The sequence below is a fragment of the Capra hircus genome, chromosome 9 (genome assembly GCF_001704415.2).
Source record: "Capra hircus breed San Clemente chromosome 9, ASM170441v1, whole genome shotgun sequence".
Taxonomy (NCBI): Eukaryota; Metazoa; Chordata; class Mammalia; order Artiodactyla; family Bovidae; genus Capra; species Capra hircus.
In genome coordinates, this window is record NC_030816.1 from 68,222,350 (window position 1) to 68,249,409 (window position 27,060).

At 41.6% G+C, this 27,060-nt stretch overlaps 1 protein-coding gene across 3 annotated transcripts in view; it reads left to right on the top strand.

Annotated features, from left to right (window-relative positions):
- The window catches only part of PHACTR2 (phosphatase and actin regulator 2), a 144,098-nt gene that overhangs the window by 24,420 nt on the left and 92,618 nt on the right, over window positions 1-27,060 (top strand). For all 3 annotated transcript variants that reach the window (XM_018053285.1, XM_018053287.1, XM_018053286.1), the window contains exon 2: window positions 11,270-11,437. In XM_018053285.1, the coding sequence (XP_017908774.1) occupies window positions 11,270-11,437 (168 nt within the window). The remainder of the gene's footprint in view (window positions 1-11,269; window positions 11,438-27,060) is intronic.

The window sequence follows — 27,060 nt, forward strand, 5'->3', positions numbered from 1 at the left end:
CCAGGTCTCCCACATAGCAGGCGGATTCTTTACCATCTGAGCCACCAGGGAAGTTACTATCTCCTTCATGTAATCATCCTCTAAGAGGTCAACTTAGCTCTGCTTTTATTTGGAAAAACCACTCCTAATAACTTCTTTAACTTCACCTCTGTTTTCTTGCTAATGTCTAGTACTGTTAAATGTCTTTTTCTTTTTAACATAGATCAGTTTCTGTAATGGAGAAGGCAATGGCAACCCACTCCAGTACTCTTGCCTGGAGAATCCTATGGACGGAGGAACCTGGTAGGCTGCAGTCCATGGGGTCGCTAAGGGTCGGACACGACTGAGTGACTTCACTTTCACTTTTCACTCTCATGCATTGGAGAAGGAAATGGCAACCCACTCCATTATTCTTGCCTGGAGAATCCAAGGGACAGAGGAGACTGGTGGGCTGCCCTCCATGGGGTCGCACAGAGTCAGACACGACTGAAACGACTTAGCAGCACCAGCAGTACTGTATTTACTCACATCTTCCCTTGAATGTTCAGGGTGCTTGAACTCAAGCCACAAACCTTTTCTCTAAGCCTTCATCTCTTTACATCCCACTGCATCCTCGGAGAGATTCAGACCCTGGAGCTGCCCATGTCTTTTCCAGGCAGCTCCTTGGCCTCCTTACTTCTTCCTTCTCAATGTCTGTTGGAGGCATTCATCATTTCTAGTCCTTTTTCTTTGCTCCAGTCCAAGTTCAGATGCCTGGGTTGTTACAGTTCCCTCTTTTAACTGAATGATAGGGATATAAAGCTGAGTGCATTGGGGACTCTTTATGACTAATTGACATAAATTCTCCCAGCTTTCTGCCTTCTATTGTATAAGCCTACAGCTTGTATCTCCTAGTGTCCTGCGTTCCCTTGTATAAGGTTTCATTTCTGCCTTGGGGGGATAGTCCAGAATTTTACACGTGGCCACCCATCTCTTCACAGAACTTGGTGTGATTCCCAGGGGACTGTTGGACTGCAGAGAGGATTAGTCACAGTATAAGTAGACTCTTATGGATCTTTTGACCCAAAGCTACTAGTCCAGATTTAATGTGTTATTTTAATAATATTTCTATTACATTCATCCTCTACTGGGAAGTTTTTCATAATTTTGTATGGGGCAAAGTGGATCCAAAATCATTACATTTAAAAAATTTTAATTGTCTTTAGCATATTTTTTATTTTAAAAAAATTTAAAAGACTTTCTTATGTGGACCATATTTTTTAAAAAGCCTTCATTGAATTTGTTATAATGCTGTTTCTGTTTTATGTTTTGATTATTTGGCTGCAAGTCACGTGGCATCTTAGCTCCCTGACCAGGGATTGAACCCGCACCCTCTGCATTGGAAGGCGAAGTGTTAACCTCTGGGCCGCCAGGGAAGTCTCTTGTATTATTTATTTATTTATTTTTATTTTTGGCCACACCACTAGAAATGTGGGGTCTTAGTACCCTGACCAGGGATCAAACCTGTGCCCCCTGCAGTGGAAGTGCAGAGTCTTAACTGCTGGACCACCAGGGAAGTCCCAGATGTTGTTAGATTTTATTTTGCAGTTTATTTTATAATTTATATCTAAGGTCTTCCAGCTTCTCTCCTAAAGTTTCCTCCCTAAGTACAAGCTCAGCGTAAAGGAAATAGTCACCATCTTCACTTAGAGGTGAGATTTTCTCTTACTTGGCAGTTTGCCCACTGGAGGTGTGTCAAACCTTTCCACAAAGACAGCACACCCACCATACACCATGACCTGCTCTCCACCCCGGTCTCTGAGGAGATGGCTCAGGAAGGTAGGAAGTGGGTTTGTTCATTTCTCTATAGCACACGTCTCGCTATTCCTAAACACAGCCATCCTAACTCTTTCTAGAACCCTTGACTTGCAGCAATAATAGTGATATATGAAACTTACTATGCTTTTGTTTATATTAAAATTGATTTCTCTTTTGTCAGGTGACCTTTCTCCTGTTCAATCAGAATTTCTTCCAACCCTAAGCACAAGTGACATTATTTAATCTGTTAAATGTCCTGAAGTAAGTCTAGGGTCTGTTGTTCACGTCAGTGCGCCAGGATGTCACACAGCTGCACAAACACGCCCCTTCTGCAGCCCATCGGCCCGCAAGTTTAAACTCTGAAATTCTCTCTGTGTTTGCGAGACAGATGGAAGTCTTTAGTCGCTTTTCCCTTTGGGGGTTTAAAAATAATGGCTGCCTCTGTTAGAAAAACAAGTCCAAAAATTGATGGTATCAAATTTCTAAAATTAATGCTGTGTTAAATAAGGATTCTGTGCAATCAAAGGACCGTAGTTATTATAAGCGAAGAGGACACACTGCCTGCAGCCCACATGAACTTAACTGTGATGACAGTGGGCATCGTTTCAGAGACTAGAACAGTATCTGCCCCGACTCGTTAGATTAGTCCAAAGAAGCAGTTGGGCATAGACTTGAATTATTATTCATCAGGCTTTATGTCTTGCCTTCTCTTAAAATATAGCCATATTCCCACCCACAAGCCCCTGGCCCATATTGTGCAAGGGACACTCAGGAGGTAGACCATCTGGAGTTTAAATCTCTCTGACGGGCTCTGTGACCTTGGGTAAACTGCTCGGTCTCTCTGGACTTCAACTTCCTCATTTATAAAATGGAAATACTAATAGCACCTTACTTTATAGGGTTGTGATGACAACAAGGCAATAATCATGAAGCACTTAGAACAGGTCTATATGTGACATAAAAGTATATCAATTTTATTGCACCTAGAGACCCTTTAACTGAATCTGATAATCTCAGCAATGAAATATTGGGGTCTTTGCTCAAGGTCACAGGGCCAGTTAAGTAGCAGAGCTGAGTCTGGGACTCAGTTCTCTTCTCAGATTACAGTGAGCCATCCCAACTGGATGCTCAAAATTCCGAATATTAACTGAGAGTTATTGTCTATGCTGATTATGTGATGTCTTCTTTGCTTTTTGCTCTATAAACAGAGTCTTACTGCTCATCTAGAGGTACTAGGATGTGCTGCTGGTTCACCTTGAGTTTAGCTATCATATTCCAATGAGGACAGCAGGGAGAATGGGAGAAAAGCCCCTAGTCAGGAATCAGATGACCTAGACTATGTATCTGTGAGTAGTTAATGATTTGGAAAGTCACTAACCTTCTTGGGTCTCAGTGTCCTCATATATAGGTCTCTAATGTACTTAAGATAGTGGAAGACTCCTGTACTAACACAGTTGATCCTTTAATGGATAATGTTATACTCAGTGTTTCTCTGAACTGCGCTGCTCAGACTACTGCTGCTGTCAGATGCAGAATAAGACTAAAAAGCTGTCATTATTTACAGAAAATAAACTGCTTCTCCATCCCTAAGCTTGTTGAGGTGAGCTTCCAATTTAGCATGGCTTCAGGGCAACCTGAAAAGATGGTTTGAATGGTCTATTAGTTTTCTCATAAATCTAGTAAGGCAAAGGAGTTATTATTTATGTTTTCCAGATAAAGAAAGTGGAAATGATATCCTTTCTTAAAAGAAGAGCTGTGAAAAAACTCATCATGTTTAATTGCCACTGTGTGGTTCCACAGTAACTGGGATCAGTAGTTACTGGGCCCATGGTCTACTCTTTTGTAGGATGTTAGATGCCACTTACCTCATTAGAATCCATCAGGTAATACAAAGTGTTGAGACAGCAATTTGATGACTTGTAAATATCGTCTAGTCAAGGCTACGGTTTTTCCAGTGGTCATGTATGGATGTGAGAGTTGGACTGTGAAGAAAGCTGAACGCCGAAGAACTGATGCTTTTGAACTGTGGTGCTGGAGGAGACTCTTGAGAGTCCCTTGGACTGCAAGAAGATCCAATCAGTCCATCCTAAAGGAGACCAGTCCTGGGTGTTCATTGGAAGGACTGATGCTGAAGCTGAAATTCCAATACTTTGGCCACCTGATGCAAAGAGCTGACTCATTTGAAAAGATCCATGGTCTTAAAGGTATACAGTGGGGTTATAGGTTTTGAGGTCTGATTCTCATCCATCGTATCAAGGGTCCATGCTCTCAACATGACTTAGCAGTGATCAAGTCAACATCCGTCACGTGGCTGAGGCAGTGTTTGTCAGTTTCTTCACTGTAAGTGCCTCCTTTCCCCCACCTTTCCATACTGAAGTCTTTAAAGGGAAGTCACCATGTAAAACCCACACATTTCAGGAGTGGGAAGTTAAGACCCACCTTCTTGAGAGTGGAGCTTTGTATAAATTAGTTGCAATTCTTCCATACAGATGTTATATCCCATACTTATTTATTTATTCACTGTTCATCAGTTTGGATGATGATCTAAAACTGCACTATTGCCCAGATTGTTCTGTCTTTGGCCTGTGGAACTCTCTGTTGGCTCCTGTGTGACTTTGACATTCTCTCATGAGAATGTGTTTTGAGCACTTGTTTCCTTTCTGAAAAGGAAAATGCTCCAGGCTTATCTAGTAATTTCCTTGCCCCGGCCCTGGAAGCAGCCATTTCTGGAAAGAGGTCTGCTTCCTTTTATTGGAGCATGCTGTTAGAAACCAAAGGCTGAGTGCTCACTGGGATGTCACTACTTCTAGCCCCTAGAATGAATGGAAAATACAAGTATGTATACCAAACCATGTATATACATATACTTACAATCTATCTATCTATCTATATCTTTCCTCTCTCCCTCCCTCTCTCTCTCTATTCAAAACAGGAGTTCATACTGATATCTCTGACTCTAATCCAGTCCACATCAATCATTCTGGCTTCCCCCTTTGCTTATCTGTAACCTCCATTTCCAAGAATGAGAAATCTGGCTCCTAACATCTATTATCCATTGTTCCATCCTGTTTACAAGTATACCAGTTTCAGGATTAACTCCTAACCCCATGTAATAACACACATTTTTATTCTTCTGTTCCTTTTCACTTTCCTTCCACTGGGTATTCATCCTTCCCCCCAAAAGAGAGAGATTTGATCCAACCCAAATGTCTGTGCTGATTAGCAAGAGTAAGGATCTTCTTCTGTGGGCTTCCCAGGTGGCTCAGTGGTAAAGAAGCCGCCTGCCAATGCAGGAGACACAGGTTCGATCCCTGGTGCAGAAAGATCCCCTAGAGAAGGAAACGGCAACCCACTCCAGTATTCTTGCTTGGGAAATCCCACGGCCAGAGGAGCCTGGCAGGCTACAGCCCATGGGGTCCCAAGAGTCATGGTGCCTAAACAACAGCAACAAGAAGGATCTCCTTTAGATGACTGAAGACAAGGAGAGCCACCGGCTTTCCTAGAAACTGTTAGCCAGTTTCATCTGCAATGGCGCATAGCGCCAGTTCCCTCTGACCTCGTTGTCTACTTGGTTCTGTGCCCAGAATTGCATGTACGCCCCTGTCTGACAGCATATTTTTTAAGTCACTTTATGAGAGAGAGGCCTCACGGAAGGGTAGGAAATAGAGTTAAATGTTCCCCGAGTGCTGCCCTATGTTTCTTTGCTGTGTGTTCTGTAGCTTTTAAAGAGGAAGGTGGCAGAATTATAGTGGAAATGTAAAAAAACTGTAATAGAAATTAAAATGAATATATTTATATATGGTGATAATATTATGTAAGCATAATAATTTACAAATGCACGAAGAGGATAGCCTAGAAGCCATATTTTAAGGAAATAAACATTGGTTTGCTTGTTTTCTTACTTCCTTTAGGTTCTTGATTTTTGAATGTCAAACATTTTTGTACAGTGCCCTTTTAATAGGTATATTCTTTGATATAGTCAAATCACTATGAGTAGTATTGTAAGTGTATACTTAGTACAACAGAGAATTCTCAGCATTTTTCTTAAAATCACATATGATTTTTCTTTGTTTTTGTTATTATTGGGCTTCAAAAACGTGTTCTCATTAACCTTCAGATATGTAAGGATTTCAGGGGACAGTTGAGGCCATCTTCACCACTTGTTCTCTCATAGAGTGGCTATCACTTTCTTTAGAATCGGTCCCCAGGAATTCTTTTATTGAGGTTCTTTTCTAAATGTTCTTTCACCTGTGAAATTTGTGAGGTGGAATGCTCTGTCACATTTATCTCACTTTCTCAATGACTGAAATAATTGTGTGGAGAAAAATCAGAAATGAGTATCTGGAATATCAGAGAACTATCAAGTATTATAAAAAGTACGACACACTCTCATATTGAATAGTTTCATTTTTCTAAGAATCCTTGTCATTCAGTTCTCAAATATCAAAGAAAAGGTTCTCCCAAGTCTAGAATTTAATGTATATGATAATTATCTAGCTTCATTTATTTTTTGCTTCTATGATCACATTAGCACTGCTGCTGCGAAGTCGCTTCAGTCGTGTCCGACTCTGTGCAACCCCATAGACGGCAGCCCACCGGGCTCCCCCATCCCTGGGATTCTCCAGGCAAGAACACTGGAGTGGGTTGCCATCTCCTTCTCCAATGAATGAAAGTGAAAAGTGCAAGTGAAGTAGCTCAGTCGTGTCTGACTCTTAGCGACCCCATGGACTGCAGCCTACCAGGCCCCTCTGCCCATGGGATTTTCCAGGCAAGAGTACTGGAGTGGGGCGCCATTGCCTTCTCCCACATTAGCACTGGGATTGCCTAATTGATAAATTTCTGTTTAAATGAAAGAGAAAACCTTCATGTGTTTTCTGGATCTTACTGGTTGGTGTGGGCAAGTTCTGTTAGGAATGGACTGACTTTGGTGGGAAGATAGACTGAGCTGTGTCATTTGAATTGTCTACATTCAAAGAGCTAATGACTGGTTTTAACAATATTTAAATAATATTTAAATTATTTTATAATGTTGATTTTCATTGTGAAAAAGGAAAACCTGATGAATGTTAGGTCTCTCTTCATAACATGTAAGTCAGTCAAAATTAACATTTAAAACGGGAAATTCAGACTTTCATCTAGGATTTACCTGGTGATTTGTTTTTATCTGTGGGTAAATGCCAAACTCACTAGACTTGTTGTGAAAACAATTTTAGAAAGTTTCAAGTCAACTTTAATGGTACACTGGCCCAGATGAAAAATAGTAGAATGATCAGTGGTCCTGGCAGTATCGTAGGTGTTTGGGGAAAAGAAGGGAGTAAAATTTCTGTTCATATGACTCCAAAGCAGGTGACAGTTCCCTTCATGTTCATAACTGAAGAGAAATACCATGGCAGTGTGGCCAACTATGCCAATATATGTTTCCTAATTGTAAGTGTGGTTTACTGTAATCGCCCCATAATTACAAAATTATGGGTGGATTCTTTCAATCAGGAAAAAGATATGTGTGTGTGAACTGTGCTGTGGTCATTGGCCCAGGACACTGCCCTGGCACTTTCCAGGGCAGAGATAAAGACTAAAACTGTAAATGCAAAATGAAAAAAAGTATGGCAGTTGATGTCTCGTGTAGCTATGAATTTAACTTTAAGACCTTCATTTTTCATTTTTCAACTACCTCATTCAATCTCCCTACCTGTCACATTCTGTCAACGAAGGAATTAATTTTTGTTTTCATTTGCTTTTCTTTTCAGGAGAAAAAAAAATAGATTATTCCTTAGTGGTTCAGATCAAAAGCAGAATTTTGATGGTGTGTCAGGGTTGTTGGTTTAGAGAAAATGAGAACTAAGTGTGTGTCTGTAGCCACAGAGGTGAATTGGAGATGGTAGCTTTAGTTCCCAGGTTTGTAGTAGTCCTTTTATATTTCACAACATTTAAATTGTTTCAAAGTTGAATCTTCAGCACAAAGTCTCCATGAAGAAGAAATATCATACACTCAGTTTTTCCCTGGTTTTGCTCCTAGTTTAAGGAAAGCAGTTGGACAGCAGTTGGAAGTGAAGTAAAGAAGGATTTTACTTTTAAACTCTGACTTAGCTTTACGATTAGTCTGACCCATCTCTCTCTCTGCCTGCTGCACTGTGGCCAGCATGGGATCATTTACTAAAGACTCAGTCACTGTAGTTCTTGCATTTCTGCCTGAGATTAGAGTCGACGTTCAGAGTGGGAAGAATGGGATTTATCATTCTTGTTTGCAAGGAGAACTCCTAAGGATTTAGATGTTGGTGTGTACTGATTATCTTTTCTCACTTAGTTTAAGATTTTCCTTGTTTGTGTTACGTCAGGTGATTTTTGATTGAAGCTTCAGCACTTTTGTATTGTATTAGACTGTAAATCTTTATTGAAACCCTTTGTTTTAACTGGCTTTGTTTGACACTTCTCCAGGCAAGGAGGCAAAGGGGGCTGCCTCACTCCTGCCAGGAGGTTAAAAACCCAGGTTCAGCCCTTCATTCTCTGTTGGTATCTCGTGGCAGAAACAGGGAGAGGGGTCTTCGTTACTCCGGGCATAGTTCGATTTCCAGATCCCCACGTGGTCTCTAGTGACACCATAGTGGATGGAGGTTGTCTTGTTCCTCTGGGCAGTGGTTTGGTGTGATCCCAATTTGGGGAGGGAGGGCAAAGAAGAGATGCCTCGTGCCTGGGTGTGGGTGGAAGTCCAGGCTCCCGTGTGGTCTCCACTGACACTGTAGACGATGCTTCGTTATAGCTGGCACGCAGGAAGGTTCCGGCTCTCTACTTGGTCCTCTCTGACACCACTCTTTGAGGGGTGTTGGGGCTCCTCCTTACAGCTTTGTGAGGATGGACATCTGATCTCCCTACTCAGCCTTTGTTGGCTTGGGTGGTCACAGTTCCTTCTGTGGTGTTTGTCTGGAGTGGAGCTGCTGCTAAGTCACGTCAGTCGTGTCCGACTCTGTGTGACCCCGTAGACGGCAGCCCACCAGGCTCCCCCATCCCTGGGATTCTCCAGGCAAGAACACTGGAGTGGGTTGCCATTTCCTTCTCCAATGCATGAAAGTGAAAAGTGAAAGTGAAGTCGCTCAGTCGTGTCCGCCTCTTCGCGACCCCATGAACTGTAGCCCACTAGACTCCTCCATCCATGGGATTTTCCAGGCAAGAGTACTGGAGTGGGTTGCTTTGTTTATCTGGAGTGGAGCAGTTTTCGTCTAAAAATTTTCTGTTTTGCTAGCCTGTCCTTTTTGGCTCGTTTGACTAGAGGGAGCAGGCTATTTGTTGGTGACCACTTCAGCTGCAAGTCGGGAATACATGAGACTAAAAGAAAACACAGGGATCTTACCTCCATGTTGTTTCTTAGGTCTCGAGGTCCCAAGCTGGTCTACTTTCTTTTCAGCTTGTTAGTCTATTCATGGTTGGTTTGTTTGTCTGTTTTTGGCCACCCCACACAGCATACAGGATATTAGTTTCCTGACCAGGAATCAAACCCCCTGCAGTGGAAGCATGGAGTCTTAACCTCTGGACCGTCAGGGAAAGTCCCTTGTGTTTGTTTTATATATAGCCTCCAGGGTATCTTTTAGTTGTATTTAGCAGGAGAAATAGTAAAAAGTAAGTCTATTCCATTTTCCTAAAAGCAGAGGTTCTTGCCATTCAATTTTTGTTTTATTTATCCTAGTATTTCCTAATATTTTATTTTGAAAGTTTTGAAGATGGAAGAATTATACAACTAATCACCACACATCCACCACCTAGATTCAATACTTAGCTACATTTTACTATATTATATATTTATCTATCCCCATTCTATCCATCAATTTATTATTTTTGATGAACATCAGTACACTTCATCGCTATCAGCATGCATGCCATTAATTGGACTTTACTATTGATAGTTTTTTAAAGGTAGATTTTACATAAAGTGAAATACACAATATCATAAATACCATTTGATGTGTTTCGTATGCACGCACGCTAAGTCACTTCAGTCGTGCCTGACTCTGCAACCCCATGAACTGTAGCCCTCAAGGCTCCTTTGTCCATGGGATTCTCCAGGCAAGAATCCTGGAGTGGGTTGCCATGCCCTCCTCCAGGGGATCTGCCCAACCCAGAGATCGAACCCACATCTCCTGCATTGGCAGGTGGGTTCCTGACCACTGGTGCCACCTGGGAAGCACGTATTTTGTATAGTCCATCCTTTACTGAGATAATTTCTAGGACCTCAGGAAGATACCTCAGATCTCTGCTCAATTAATTCTACCTCCATCTCACTCCAGGAAACAACATCTGTTCTGATTGTTTTCTTCTTTCTTTTCTCCAAAATTCATTTTGCCTTTTTTAAAAACTTCATATGAATAAAACCCCACAGCACATATTCTTTTTGTGTCCCTTTTTTTTAGTTTTTTCAGCACGGTGTTTCTGAGATGCATTCATGTTGTAGGTACCAATAGCGCCTTTTAAAAAAATTGCTAAGTGCTATTTCATTGCATGAATAATACCATCATTTATTCATTCTGAGTTGCTTCCAATCTTTTGTCACTAAAATTTGATTGTTGGGTAATATAAATTATCACCGTCTTCTTTCAGTTATGAATGTAGTACACGGCAACATAAAGTTCAGGGCCTTTCTTCTGGTTGACGAAAAGATTGAGGCACATAAAAATGCATTCTATTACCTAAAACATCCACCTTCCTCACATATTTCTTGTCATTTGTGATAGCTATCAGTTTATTTGAAGCTAAAAATTTTTTTGGTAATAGAAGCAAAAGAGTTTTGGTGTGGTAATATTTAAAATTAAGCTTCCCGGCATTAAATTTTATTTTGTGAAGAAAAAAAAGCCTGGTTTCAACTACACCATGAATGTCATATTCATTACTGAAAATGCCAAATTAGTCTCTGGAAGAACATCCTGTTTCACTTACAGTACTCTGCTGCTGCCGCTGCTGCTAAGTTGCTTCAGTCGTGTCCGACTCTGTGCGACCCCATAGACGGCAGCCCATCAGGCTCCCCCGTCCCTGGGATTCTCCAGGCAAGAACACTGGAGTGGGCTGCCATTTCCTTCGCCAGTGCATGAAAGTGAAGCTGCTCAGTCGAGTCCGACTCCTAGCAACCCCATGGACCGCAGCCCACCAGGCTCCTCCGTCCATGGGACCTTCCAGGCAATACTCTACTTCTGCACAAAAATATAGATGTAATTGTTACAGATGGATTCAGCTGTGTTTTGCAGACCCTTATTTATCTGGCCTTAACTTTTCTGTAAGTCTTTTGCTTCTTTTCTGTTACCTCACAATGAGTATCTAAGGGACTATAATTTCTGAGTGATTGATTTATTGATTGATATTAGAGGAGAGCTCTACCAGCAGGCAAATGGGCAAAATAAACTTTATGTGAAATTCCAGTTAAAGTGGGTATGCTTACTCTGAACAATGCAGGAAGAAATAGATGATGTTGTTTTATTACAGCTTTTCTCTGACTTGACTTTTCTTTCTACAGTTGATGGACTGGACAAAGCTTCTATAGCAAACTCAGATGGCCCAACAGCAGGCTCCCAAACACCTCCCTTCAAGAGAAAGGGGAAACTCTCCACCATTGGTAAAATTTTTAAACCTTGGAAATGGAGGAAAAAGAAGACGAGTGACAAATTTAGAGAAACATCAGCAGGTATGAATATCATAACTTTATTCAAGGATAAATTGTTAAATTTTCCAAAAGGTAAAAGATTGTATTTTGCAGACTTTTTTTTTTTCTGGGAAAAAAATTAATCTGTATTTGAAATGAAATTATTTCATTTAAGGGTGATACAACTTAAGGTTCTGATTTGTCTTCTGTTTCTATTCACTTTGGCTTTTTTAACGTAGTCTTATTTTTAAATATGTACTTGTAAATTCATATAAAAATTAATGTATAGGGAGAGGAAGACGAAATGGAAAATTAGAAGTGGAAATGTTATTTGTCAGTATTATAGCTGCAAGTATCCATTTATATATATACACACTCTATTATCTCTGTCTTCTTAGTTCCATTAGCATGATCCTATTTGTTAATTAAGAATTTTCAAAATGTCTTTCAAATGTACTTGTTCTGTGGGCAGACTTTAAATGTCTGTATGAAAAAGAAATGTTGCTATATTTATTAATTTTAAATTTCTATCATGTCCTTAGGACAAATAAATGGTGTGTGTCCTGGAGGACACATAGTGCTATTGGTGTGAAAACTTTTTATTGTTATTTTATTTTGTGAATTTGTTAAGCCTTAAGAATTACATTATTTAGTACCTTTCATATGGACTCATGGATGAAGTTGGTTTTAAATCTCAGGCCAGAATTAAGCTTGATTTAAACAAGTGTACAATATCAGTGGTATTGTTTAAGGTAGAAAAACATTTTATCTCTTGGTGTAAGTTCAGCTTTTTCCATGTTTGTTGTCTAAAATAATCCCTTCATCAAAAATTCCTCACTGCCCCAGAATCTAGTATCATCCGTGGATTACAGAGCATGTCTTACCAGTCTGTGCTGAAATAAGAGCTGGCCTTTAGTTCGAGAGCTGTGAAATAAAATGGAAAACACCACCAACAGCACAAGGGTATAAGATAGAGACACCAGGACTTCCTAAAGAAAACTGTCTCTGCTGCATCTACAGCTATGTCATTTCTTTGAGCCTTTCATATTTAAAAAGTAGTAATGATGGTCCATCTAGTCAAGGCTATGGTTTTTCCAGTAGTCATGTATGGATGTGAGAGTTGGACTGTGAAGAAGGCTGAGCGCCAAAGAATTGATGCTTTTGAAGTGTGGTGTTGGAGAAGACTGTTGAGAGTCCCTTGGACTGCAAGGAGATCCAACCAGTCCATTCTAAAGGAGATCAGTCCTGGGTGTTCTTTGGAAGGAATGCTAAAGCTGAAACTCCAGTACTTTGGCAACCTCATGCGAAGAGTTGACTCATTGGAAAAGACTGTGATGCTGGGAGGGACTGGGGGCAGGAGGAGAAGGGGACAACAGAGGATGAGATGGCTGGATGGCATCACTGACTCGATGGACGTGAGTTTGAGTGAACTCCAGGAGTTGGTGATGGACAGGGAGGCCTGTTAGGCTCTGATTCATGGGGTCGCAGAGTCGGACACGACTTAGCGACTGAACTGAACTGAATGATACTATGTCTGGTATTTGTTTTAAAATAATCCTGGAAGGGAGAGGAGGATAGATGAAAGATGATCAGGCATAAGTTGGTAATTATTTAAGCTGGGTGATAGGTGTATGGAGTTTATTATTCTCCTATCTCTATTCGTGGGAATTGGAAAGTTTCTGTAATAGAAAGACAGGCAAAGAAAAAAGGCTTGACTTAGGGGCAATAATGATAGCTTGCTTATTGAATTCTCTTTAGCTCCTAATTGGGTTCTTGGGTTAGGAGCAGTGGGAAGTGATGCACTGAGCCTGGTGCTAGGCAAGATACCTGGGTTCTAGTTGAGTCCTTGCCACCAAGATGCCATGTAACCTTGAACAAGTTAGATCAGAATTGAATGAGTTGAATGCTAATGTGCTTTCAGTCCCAGATTCTGTTGTGGGTCCTTAACTCCTTTGAACTCCTATCTGGGCATCTTGTTCTGCCTTGTTCTTCAGTTGTAGATGGAATTACACTGGCCTTCTTAAGTACATCCCTCTCAGGTTTTCCTAAGCATTGGAGGAATCTGGCTTTTCAAGTTACCATGGAAAGCCAAGATGGAAGTAAGTCTCTGGACAGTAGCAGTAAGAAGACATTGAAAAGAGGTGATGGACATCTCTTCAGTTGTCTCTCTTACCCTTTTCCTGAATCTCGTCTGCTAACTTCTCTCCCTAAAGCAGAAGCAGTTACAAAGAACTGCCCTTCATCTTTTTTTGTCACCTCTTTTTAATTATTTTAATAGTAGGGAGGCTATAACATTTCTACCAACCCAGAATATTTAAGAAAAGTCATTTTAAACTTCACTAAGTGTTACTTTATATTATCCCATATTTATTGAGGATAGCTTATCCATCTTTTTATTGTTTCCTTTTCAGATTCACACAAGATTTTATATAGAAGTTGTTTATGGATATGCTATTTCTAGTTCCTAAGACTACTGAATTACATTAAAAACCCAAGAAAGTTATTAGATGCCTCACTGGGTTGTTTTTTGTATTTGCATCAAAATTGTGACATAACAGAGTAAAAACAAGCCAAGTGGATGTATTAATAATTCATTGTGAATTTTTCTGCTGCATTTACTCACATCATTTCTTTTTAAACCCATATTATTACTGATATTTGGCTCAAATTTTCCTAAGATGTTATCAAGTGTCCCAAGTACTTTGCTGTCACCTTATATATAAACATATGTATATATTCAGTTCAGTTCAGTTCAGTCGCTCAGTTGTGTCCAACTATTTGCCACCCCATGAATCGCAGCACGCCAGGCCTCCCTGTCCATCATCATATCCTGGAGTTCACTCAAATGTATATATACATATGCTTATTTTAAGGCTTCAATTTCTGCTGAGCTTTATGGAATGTATTAGTAAAGCCTAAAATAAAGGGTGGGATGAAATGGTCTAACATGTTTTTTCCACATTGAGGGAAGATGTCACATTTAGAGGAAGACTGATGCATTTGGAAATAACCAAGAGAAGGGTGTTCTCTTCTTTCATACATTGTCCCAAGCAGTGAAATCTAGGGGTTTGGATATGACCAAGGCCATCTGCAGTCAAAGATCACCTTATGCAAGATCTACAATATTTGGGGATATGAAAGAAGATTAATTTCTTCCAAGAAAAGTAACTCTTCTTTGTTTTGCTTTCTTCTAAACTCTTGACTTTAGAGTCATAAGAATGTGAATCTTACTGTCTTTCTTTACACAGTGATTATTACCACTTTTCCTAGTCTGGGTGTCTGTTGTAGGAATTTTCTCAAATTAATTTTTATTGGAGTATAGTTGCTTTACAATGTTGCGTTAGTTTCTGCTGTGCAGCAAAGTTTTGTGTGTATATATATCAGTCATACATATGCATATATCGTCTCTTTCTTTGCATTTCCTTCCCATTTAGGTTGCCACAGAGCATTGAGTAGAGTTCCCTGTGCTATACAGTAGGTTCTCATTAGTTATCAGTTTTACACGTAGTAGTGTATATATGTCAATCTCATATAGTGTATATATCCCCATCTCAAATTCATCCTACCTCCCTTCCCGTCTTAGTAGCGTTATGTTTGTTATCTACAGCTATGTCTCAGTTCTGCTTTGCAAATAAGTTCATCTGTACCATTTTTCTGGATTCCGCATGTAAGTGATGTTACACAATATTTGTTTTTCTCTTTCTGGCTTACTTCACCGTGTATGATAGTGTCTAGGTCCATCCATGTCTCCGCAAAGGCACAATTTTGTTGCTTTTTATGGCAGAGTAATATTCCATTGTCTATAGGTACCACATCTTCTTTATCCATTGCTCTATTCATGGGTGGAAGGTAGGACGCAACACTGATTTATTAATTCCATTGTAATAAATGTCATTGTTCTCACACATTTATGGCAGTGGAAGTTAAGAAAGGTCCTGTCTTCTGCCTGCTTGATCATCCTTGAGTCAGTTAGATTTGGAAGGCTGTCTTGTCCTCTTAAGGCAGGCTGGGCCTATGCCCTGACTTCAAGTTCTCTGGGCTTGTTTTATAGCAGAAATTTACTTGTGTCTTCAGTTCTGTTTGGAACAATCTGCAGGCTGTTCGGTTTTATGGAAGAATTGCCTTTGTCTGTTTACTCTCCCTCAGTGATTCTTTTCTTCACTTTTCATCTCCTGAGTGAAAGGACCCTTCTTGGGTCCCACCTAAGCTCTGTCCCTTCCCTATCTTTAGAATTCACAATCTCATTTAGACGTTTCCCCTACATAGTCATTTCTTCCCCTTTTTTAGGGGGTAGTAGGGGTGGGTAGGTAGTGGTGGCTGAGGTTCCTCCCTACTTTCATCTCCCCAAAGCTGACAATACAAACAAGCCCCCTATCTAAACATGGCTGTTCCTCTTCTGCATGGCTGTTTATGACCGAGACCAAACGTCTTGAAAACCCAGCCTTTTCCTCTGCTTCTGCTTCCTCCACAGTATCATCGCTTTCCATCTGCCATCTGCCCCTGCACCCAGCACTCATTCCATCCAGGAGGCACCAAGCCTCCCAATCCTGACATTCAGTGTTACTCTCATTTTCATCCATCTCATTCTCCACCACTTGTGCCTTCTCTGGCGTGCCTTTCTTCTTTCACAAAACAGCTCTTACTGACTTTCAAAAGATGCCTTTATTCTGGTTGTCTTTGACTTTTCTTTCTCTTTTGTCCCCTCTCTTCCCCTTCCCATTTCTCCTAAACCCATGGGAGAGGTTTGGTACCTGTCTCAGCCCTTCTCTTTCTGTGCATGTACCCTTCCTCACCCCACGCTCTTCTCAGTGTGCACATCTCTCAAACCCAGGTTCCAACGGAGGCCCAGGCACATTGACCCAAGTACCTGATGGGCAGCAGTGCCTGAGGACCATGTGTTAACTCAAAATCCACTCATATGGTCTATATAATCTATCCATATATTGAAAAGATGGTACATGCCAGGCATCGATTAATTTCCTTCCGGATGTCAATTTTTTAATTAAAATCAGGTATTTTGATGAGGCTTTTCTTTTAAGAAACATGCATCAGACTTTGCTTTCACACAGTCAGGAGAGACATTCAGTTAAGTTGGACCGTAAGATTGCAGAGTTAGACTGAGAAGTTTTTGCAGTGAGATATTTTGATGTCTGAGAGCAGTGCTGTGAATATCTGCTGTATGCCCTGTGGTTTAGAAGAGAGGGTCTGTGGACCTCTGACCATATTCAGTTCTTCCTCAAACTGCTGAGTGATGGGGCAGGTGCCTGGAGTAGTAATCATCTAATTCCATTCCTCCCTAAAGGTATCACAAGATTTGAACAGAGTATGATATACCAGCAATAATCTTTTGTGAGAATGATTCTTCAATACTGTTTAAGGCAGTGGCACCAGAGATCTTACAACTTGATTCTTGATTCTCTTCAGCACATATCCGCAGTTAATGCTTAATATTGGCTTAACATCTAAAATGTCTTCACTTTAATATCTTTACTTTTCCGTGAGAGTTGGACCATAAAGAAGGCTGAATGCCAAGGAATTGATGTCTTTGAATTGTGGTGCTGGAGAAGACTCTTGAGAGTCCCTTGGAGTGCAAGGAGATCAAACCAGTCAATCCTAAAGGAAATCAACCCTGAATAGTCATTGGAAGGACTGTTGTTGAAGCTGAAGCTCCAACATTTTGACCACCTGACGTGAAGACCTGACTCATTAGAAAAGACCCTGATGCTGGGAAATACTGAAGGCAAAAGGAGAAGAGAGTGGCAGAGGATGAGATGGTTAGATAGCATCATTGTATCAATGGACATGAATCTGAGCAAACTCCAGGAGATAGTGAAGGACAGGGAAGCCTGGCGTGCTGCAGTCCATGGGGTCACAAAGAGTCAGACACGACTTAGCGACTAAACAGCAACAGCAAACTTCTACGTTCAGAAATACTTCTGTGTTTTGGGATGGTATTAAAATACAATTTCAGGAATAGAAACAAATTATTTTTAGTGAAGCGAGGTAGAAAATTTAAAGTTCACTTGGCAGCAGTAGCGGTCACCAGAAGGTTTCATTCTGCTGCTGCTGCTGCTGCTGCTAAGTTGCTTCAGTCGTGTCCGACTCTGTGCAACCCCATAGACGGCAGCCCACCAGGCTCCCCCATCCCTGGGATTCTCCAGGCAAGAGCACTGGAGTGGGTTGCCATCTCCTTCTCCAGTGCATGAAAGTGAAAAGTGAAAGTGAAGTCGCTCAGTCGTGTCCGACTCTTCGCGACCCCATGGACTGCAGCCCACCAGACTCCTCCATCCATGGGATTTTCATTATGCTAGCCCTACTTATTTCTATCTGTTAACTTAAACTAAAGAGAGGAAAAGGTTTTAGAGAGGAAAGGGACGACACCTGCTCTGAATGAGCACAGAGAGGGAGGAGACGGGGAGGGGGAAAGTTCTGTGTATAAATGCTTTCCAAATCGAAGCAGATCCCCCGCCTTCCCCAGTCTGGCTTTCTTCGTCATCCAGACTTTGACCATGGAGTTCTTTGATCTGTCCTTGCCTGTTGCTGTCTTCTGCATTCTTTCAGGTCCTGAACCTGTGATTTATTTGATTTCTTTCTCCTTGTGCAGGTCTCTACTCTCGGCCTTTCTTTCGGTTTCTCCGTTATCTGGTCCTTATCACTGAAGGTCTCAATGATTGCAGATTGCCTCTTTGCTCTACTTAGGTATGAGCCATCCTGGCTCTAGAAAGCTGTGGAATGCTAGAGGAGCAGGGAGAGGCTGGGTTCTAGCATTAAGCCTCCCTGTAGGAGGAGAACCTAACCCAGCTGGTGAGGCTGACAGAGAAGATTCAGGATGGTGCAGGCCGTCAGGAACCCTAGAGTAATCAGAACAGTGTTCGGGTCTCAGACCAGCAAATAGAGCAATGGGTCCTTCACAACGAAATGGCACTTGTTCCACCAGGAAGGGTAACAGAGCACCCTGTGAGCGAGGCTGGGCAGTGCAGGCAAGCTTTAGGAGTCAGTGTGTTCTTTATTTAGATGGTAGTATTCATGGGCAGATGGTGCCGGAACCAAAAAGACTCAAACAGGCCTCACCACCCCCACTTTTTTTTTTTTTAAGGAACCAGGCAATAGAGTAGGTAATTAGGGCAGGAAGTTATCAAAGGATTCAGGACAGAAACTCACTGTTTGAAGTGGAACACAGGGGATAGGTCTGCAAGAGTGGCCTCCTTAGATGCCAGATCTCAGATACTGGAGCTCCTCTTTTCTACAAGGACACAGCCCAAGAGTTGGGTGGCCCGAGAGATCAGGGACTGTTGTGGATTTGGGACTAGATGGGGAAATCTCTCCCCACCCTCCCGGATCATCCTGTGTACCACTAGGAACTCTGCCTCACGTGGAGCTTTGGTCCTTTGGTTCTTGCTCAACAAGTGTGACTGACTCCACATTATTTCCTGAATGAATTCCAGCCTCTTCAGCTCTTCTCAGTGTAATTCAAAATGACCTTTCCTGCCTTATCTTTCTGCTTTTAGTCGTTTGCTTTGGACTTCCGTCCCCTTGGGTCCCTCACTGAGCATGCCCTGAGCCTCCCTGTCCCCAGGCCTTTCTTCTTGCTCTTCCCTTTCTCTGAGCACCTTCCTCCTACAGCTGCACCTGGGGAAAAGCCAGACCTGCAAGGGTCCCAACTTGTCTCTTCTTTCCGTAAGATATTCTTGTCCTTGATTGAGCATTGTCTAGTAGGAACCTCCTCTCTTGTGCTTATCCTTCTGTTAGGACGTGTGGACTTGAACCTCTTTCCTGGTTTAGGTGTCTGCTGCCAATTTACTATGTAAATTATTTAAAGGAGGTGACTCTCTCACTCATCTTTGCCCCACTTCCTGTGCTTTACATGATAATTTGAACCTGGTATGTACTCTTAAAATACGCCTTGAGTTGGTTATTTATTGACTCTCCACTATAACGGAAACAGTCTAACGGAAACAGTCCTGGGTGCTTTAGGACTTTATAAAAGAAATTGAAGATTGAAAAAATATCATGTAGAAGGATGACAATAAATTAAAATACAAACCAAAAGCATGTATGCACAATTGCAACTATGTACAACTATTAAAAAGCCAATAAAATATCTAGGGGAAATTTTATCTTTTTATCCTTATTTTAAAAGTTATACTCCTAAACGATGAAAATCAAGACAGTTTATTTTCATTATAATTGTGACTTTTACTTGTGTTGCTAGTAATGGAGAGGGAATGCCTGTCTTAATTTTCAGATAACGTTGTTGCAAATTATCAGCCTTCTAGGAGTCAGGGGCTTGCCTTGTGGCTCAAATGGTAAGGAGTCCACCTGCAATGTGGAAGGACCCCTGGGCTTGATCCCTGGGTCGGAAAGATCCCTTGAAGAGGGAATGGCTACCCAGTCAGTATTCTTGCCTGGAGAACCCCATGGACAGAAGAGCCTGGTAGAGTCCATGGGGTCACAAAAAGTCAGACACGACTGAGCGACTGAGCAGCAGCAGCTAGGCGTCAGAGTAATTTGCTCAAAGTCATCTGGTAAAAACTTCAGTTTACTAAAGGAACTCTCACTCCCTGATAATATAATGGCTCCGTTTTTATTGAATGCTATATGTGCCAGGTTCTGCTATAAAAACTTTGTTCCTGTTAACTCACTTAATTCTCAAAGGTTATGCAGTTTAAGTGCTACTATTATCCCAATTTTACTAATGAGAACACTAAGGCCAGAACATTCAAATGGCTTACCCAAGGAAACACACCTAGCAGGAGGCAGAAGCAGTATTTGAACCCAAGCAGTATGGTGCTATAGCCAAAACTCTGTACCGTTACACCTTGTGGCCTCTGTGGAAGATAACTTCATATTCAGACCAGTAAGGATTGATCACTGAAGGATGATCCTAATTCCTGGATATGCTTCTGTTACTGGAGCTTTTGCTTTAAAAAGGATTTGGTCTGAAGAATTATTTTGGTTCTACTTGCCTAGCCTGATTTCAGGCTGTGTACACAGAAGAATGGTTGACAAGGATCAAAATTATGTTTGGTTCAGTTAAGATAGTGGTTTTTGTTGTCATAGAGGCATAATGTTGCTTATGGTGTTTAATTCGTATATCTAGAAGGTGGGGCAAAATTAGAGGATTTTCCTGGGGTATTATTTGTTCAGGACTGGTCTGGTTGCATGAATAAATGACAGAATTTTGATTTTCTGTCTTGTTCCACTAAGAAGATGGAACTGCCTTCATGGATCATTCACTCTCACGTCATACTGGAGGAAGTGAGGAGACTCTCTCACTTTTCCCAACATACAGCAGCAGAAAGAAGTCACATAGCTCACAAAGACCACACGACACATCCTGGTCCATGTAGGTAGGGCCCCTTGCTTATATGCTAGACAATACTCTTGCCCTCTCAATGGACGTTTGTTGAGCATCTACGTCTGTTAAATGTCAGGCAGTGTTGTAGACTCTTGTGATACAGCAGGAACAAAAGAGACAAACCGCCTTCTCTTATGGGATGTGCATTATAAGAGGAGTAGGAGGCAGAGTAAACTCAATACATTACATGGTGTGTTATAACGTGAGAGGGAAAAAGATACAGCAAAGAGTGAGGAATGTGGGAGAGAAGTTTCAGTTTAAAATGAGGTTGTCAGGGACTTCCCTGGTGATCCAATGGTTAGGACTCTGCGCTTCCACTGAAAGGAACTTGGTTTGATCCCTGGTTGGGAAACTAACATCCCACAAGTCTCCCCATGCAGCCAAAAGAAAAAAAAAAAAAACCCGAAACAAAACAAACAAACCAAAAAATTGGGATGGTCGGGGAAACTTCACTGGGAAGGCAATATTTGAACAAAAACAAGAGGGAAAGAAAGAAAAGCACAAGGAAATCCTATTAAGTGATCACATGAGTTAAGAGATAGCATGTGTTTTCTTCTACCTGATAATAGAGTTAATACACTGTAAGTAAAATCCAATATAAACTTTATCCAATAATTTAACAGTTAAATGCTTTCACATTCATGAACCTCACGGTTGCGAATCTTGATGTCTGTTGTTGGCATCCTAGTTCTGAAAAAAATCACATAATTTTACTCTACAACTCTACTAGAAGAGGAACAGGAATCCAAGAAAGGGATTTAGCTCTATAATACAAATGTTTCATTATGGCTTCCTTTCTCAAATTCAAATCTAAGAGCCAGATTCTGACAGGCGATCAGATAGTCAGCTTCATGGAGTCCAAATTTCGAATCCCTCATATGATGATATTTTTTTGGTGGCTCCAAATATCAAGTTCAAGATTACCTCTGTAAGTCAAAACAATGTGTTATTGCTTCAGTGTTCAAACACCGCTAGTTAGTGATGTCCCCATATTGCTGGGTTAGAGTACAAGGAATGACAAGTAAGTACCCAAATTAATTTACAAAATTCAGTTTAATCCCCAACACACCTGAAACCTGGGACTATTAAGACTCATTCCTCCAAATACAGCCAAACACTATTTATTGTTACTGAAGCAAGACGCCGTCTGAGTTTTCAATGGAAATTTTTAATGGAGAAATTCAGGGTTGTAAAGAACTTTACTAGTCATCTAGATCTGTCTCCAGGGAATCACTCTCGGCTCCAGCAACCCTAATAATATATAGTCAGTTTCTTCCTGAGATCCTAATTCCTAGCTCTCATTATTGAGGATGTTTTCTTTTATATTGTCCTGAAACAGATTCTCTCCAGTTCTTCTAACTGTCTATCCCCTGGTGCATGCACGCTCAGTCGCTTCAGTCATGTCCGACTCTTTGGGATCCTGTGGATCGTAGCCCACCAGGCTTCTCTGTCCATGGGATTCTCCATTTAAGAATGCTGAAGGGAGTTGCCATGCCTTCCTCCAGAGGATCTTCTTGACCCAGGGATCGAACCCAGGCCTCTTTCATCTCCTTCATTGGCAGGCGAGTTCTTTACCATTAGCACCACCTAGGTACTTATCTGTCTCTCTGTCTCCTAATCACATTGGTACAAAATGGTCCTCCCATCTCTTTCTGAAGTTCTTTCATCCCCTTAATCTATTTTCGATTTAGAGTTCCTCACCATTCTAAATTGCCTAATTATTCAAGTAGTTTTTATTGAGTGCCAGACCTAATGCCTCAGGTGCTGGGTTATAGAGGGGAACAAGCCTGACAAGCTACCTGCCTTTCATGGAGCCTATAAGGCAGCCTGTGGGTCTAGCCATACCTCATGTTCTTAGTCTTGACTGTTTTAATGCCAAGATAACATGGTAACTCTCCCTCAAATTCCTATTATGGCACTTTACCATCCACATTTTTAATATTTAGAATCAGTGTCCAGAAGAGAAATTTATTCTGTTATTAAAGTGGTAAGAATTTGTCAGTAGGAATTAAAAATCTTTTAAATGTCTAAGGAATTGAAAGTCCCCCGTTGACAATCTAGATTACATTTATGCTCATTTAAATGATCAATGCAGAGAAATAGATGAAAACAACAGAATGGGAAAGACTAGATATCTCTTCAAGAAATTAGAGATACCAAGGGAACATTTCATGCAAAGATGGGCTCAATAAAGGACAGAAATGGTATGGACCTAACAGAAGCAGAAGATATTAAGAAGAGGTGGCAAGAATACACAGAAGAACTGTACAAATAAGAGCTTCATGACCCAGATAATCACAATGGTGTGATCACTCACCTAGAGCCAGACATCCTGGAATGTGAAGTCAAGTGGGCCTTAAAAAGCATCACTACGACCAAAGCTAGGGGAGGTGATGGAATTGCAGTTGAGCTATTTCAAATCCTGAAAGATGATGCTGTGAAAGTGCTGCACTCAATATGCCAGCAAATTTGGAAAACTCAGCAGTGGCCCCAGGACTGGAAAAGGTCAGTTTTCATTCCAATCCCAAAGAAAGGCAATGCCAAAGAATGCTCAAACTACCGCACAATTGCACTCATCTGTGGCTCAGACAGTAAAGCATCTGCCTGCAATGCGGGAGACCTGGGTTCAATTCCTGGGTTGGGAAGATCCCCTGGAGAAGGAAATGGCAATTCACTCCAGCACTCTTGCCTAGAAAATCCCAAGGACAGAGGAGCCTGATAGGCTACAGTCCATGGGGTCGCAAAGAGTCGGACACGACTGAGTGACTTCACTTTCACTTTCACACGCTAGTAAAGTGATGCTCAAAATTCTCCAAGCCAGGCTTCAGCAATACATGAACCGTGAACTTCCTGCTGTTCAAGCTGGTTTTAGAAAAAGCAGAGGAACCAGAGATCAAATTGCCGACATCTGCTGGGTCATCGAAAAAGCAAGAGAGTTCCAGAAAAACATCTATTTCTGCTTTATTGACTACGCCAAAGCCTTTGACTGTGTGGATCACAGTAAACTGTGGAAAATTCTGAAAGAGATGGGAATACCAGACCACCTGACCTGCCTCTTGAGAAACCCATATGCAGGTCAGGAAGCAACAGTTAGAATTGGACATGGAACAACAGACTGGTTCCAAATAGGAAAAGGAGTATGTCAAGGCTGTATATTGTCACCCTGCTTATTTAACTTATATACAGAGTACATCATGAGAAACGCTGGGCTGGAAGAAACACAAGCTGGAATCAAGATTGCCAGGAGAAATATCAATCACCTCAGATATGCAGATGACACCACCCTTAAGGCAGAAAGTGAAGAACTAAAGACCCTCTTGATGAAAGTGAAAGAGGAGAGTGAAAAAGTTGGCTTAAAGCTCAACATTCAGAAAACTGAGATTGTGGCATCTGGTCCCATCACTTCATGACAAATAGATGGAGAAACAGTGGAAACTCTGTCAGACTTTATTTTGGGGGGCTCCAAAAATCACTGCAGATGGTGATTACAGCCATGAAATTAAAAGACGCTTACTCCTTGGAAGGAAAGTTATGACCAACCTAGACAGTATATTCAAAAGCAGAGACATTACTTTGCCAACAAAGGTCCATCTAGTCAAGGCTATGGTTTTTTCAGTAGTCATGTATGGATGTGAAAGTTGGACTGTGAAGAAGGCTGAGCACCGAAGAATTGATGCTTTTGAACTGTGGTGTTGGAGAACTCTTGAGAGTCCCTTGGACTGCAAGGAGATCCAACCAGTCCATTCTAAAGGAGATCAGTTCTGTGTGTTCATTGGAAGGAATGATGCTGAAGCTGAAACTTCAGTACTTTGGCCACCTCATGGGAAGAGTTGACTCATTGGAAAAGACTCTGATGCTGGGAGGGATTGGGGGCAGGAGAAGAAGGGGACGACAGAGGATGAGATGGCTGGATGGCATCACCGACTCGATGGACATGAGTTTGAGTGAACTCTGGGAGTTGGTGATGGACAGAGAGGCCTGGCGTGCTGCAATTCATGGGGTCGCAAACAGTCGGACACGACTGAGCAACTGAACTGAACTGAATGTTCTATATATAGAAAAATATCACCCAGATTCTCCTAGTTGGGTGATCTGTTTCACCTCCTTACAACAGTATGTTGTATGCTCTTTCTAGGTCTCCACTTCTACACACTCTCTAAGACGTGTTCCCCCTCAGTTCTGTGCGTTTTCCCACAGGCATTCACCTTTCTGATGGTGTCCATCAAGACATACTTCCTCCTGACATTAGACCTCTCTTTTGTATCAGATCTGTCTCCTTTGAGCCATCCAGAATCCTGTCCCACCATGCCTCAAAAATTATTCTTATGCTGATACCTCATAGCACTTTGTTTTATTATTAATACTCTACTTTTATTGCACCCATTCGTACTACACCCACTCCTCTGGATGCTGTTTGCTCTGAAAACAAGTGGCATTCTCCATTCTTGTTTTTTATGTCCACACTGCTGTCCTCCAAGATGGCTGATTTTATGCTATTATCTGAGTTGTTTTTCCTTCATCCCTCATTCAACTTCAGTAGACCAGCTTAGTCTCCACCCAGTGTATCATTTCTTCATGGAGCAGACCCTGTGTCCCGCCAGGCCTAACATTATTGTATGGATGTTATGGTCCAGAAAATCTGCCCTCGTCTGTGACACTATTTGTTCAAATGGCTGTTCACAGTTTTTGTTCGCTCTTTGCATGTCATGATCTCCAGCCAGAAGAGAAGAAAACCACAGCCAGTCTTCCATACCTTTCTGTTTCCCCCTCAGGACTTCTGTCTGATTGCTTCTAGGAAGACGATTATTCCTATTTTAAAAAAAATCAGTAGAGGAAAGTTGGCGACATCTTGGCATGTCCTCCTTGGTGTCCTAAGAAACATCATGAAAAGCCAGCCTTCCGTCTGCTGGCCCACACAGTCCACGCATCAGTAGCAGTTCCTGGGTGACTGCGGCTGGACTCTTGCTGCTGGTTCTCATCCATCGCCCTTCTTGTTCATTCGTACAGCAAACCTTCATTGATCTACTGGGAGCTCAGATCTGTTCCAGGCGTGGGGGACACAAGAGTTAACAAAAAGGGAAAGTTCCCGGGCTTATGAACTTTGTCCTGTGCTCTTTGCTTTAGTGTGTCTGGTACCACTGTTCTCGTCTGTCTCTGACCTGCTGTCCAGCCCCAGATCTGCAGAGCCCGTCAGCTTTCCCCTTCCTTTGTGTTAACTTTTTCCTCTTCTCAACCTCTCAACTGCTGTTTTGATTCCTTTTTTTCTTCCTCAAAATATTTCTCTTTGTAACTTCCTTAACTGTATTATTCTCCCATTCCTTCTAGATATTATTCACCTTTTCCAGAGCAAAGGGTGATGTTCCCTAACTCCTTTACTTTCCCTTGTGGGAAAACTGCTTTGTATTTATAGCTCTACCGGTGGCATCTCTCCAAGGAAGAGAAGCAAAGGTCACAGCCAAGAGATCACTGGAATGGTTTCTGCACAGTCCAGACCCCTGGGTCTCAAGGTTACCTGTAGTCAGTTTTTTGGCAGCTCCTCTTGGAAACATTTGCTGTCAACTTTCCCCAACAAACCAGGCCCCTCGGAAGGAGGCTTTTCACAGAGCACTGGTTTGTGCTTGCAATGTCAAACCATACCTCTTTCAGAAAACATGAATAGGATTTGTATTTTTCTGAAACTTTTCCCTGCCTGGCCTCTCTTTTGGACTGTGGTCTTGAGTCAGTGAGCCTGTATTCCACAGGAAGATACTCCGTTTCTTCCTGACAGTTGTGATGTTGGACTCCTGAGATTTTCTTAGAAGTGGCTGTAGGAGGCAGATATACAAAGGAACCACCAGCTAGTTCATACTCTGTCACAGCATTTGTGATCAGGACTTTCTCTAAAGAGGTCATTTTTTGGTCATTCACTACTCTTGCATTCTCTGTGTGTGTGTGTGTGTGTGTGTGTGTGTGTGTGTGTGTGTGTGTGTACAGTGGCAACCCACTCCAGTATTCTTGCCCAGAGAACCCCATGGACAGAGGAGTCTGGAGGACTGCGGTCCATAGGGTCACAAATGTTGGACACAACTTGGTGACTGAACCACCACCACGGTTTTATGAATTTTTAAAAGGTTTTCTTTTTTTTTTGATGTGGACCATTTGTAAAGTCTTTATTGAATTTGTTACAATATAGTTTCTGTTTTTTCTTTTGTTTTTTTTTTGGCTGCAAGGCATGTGGGATCTTAACCTCCCTGACCGGGGACTGAACCCTCACCCCTTGCATTGAAAGGCAAAATCTTAACCACTGGATCACCAGGGAAGTCCCAGT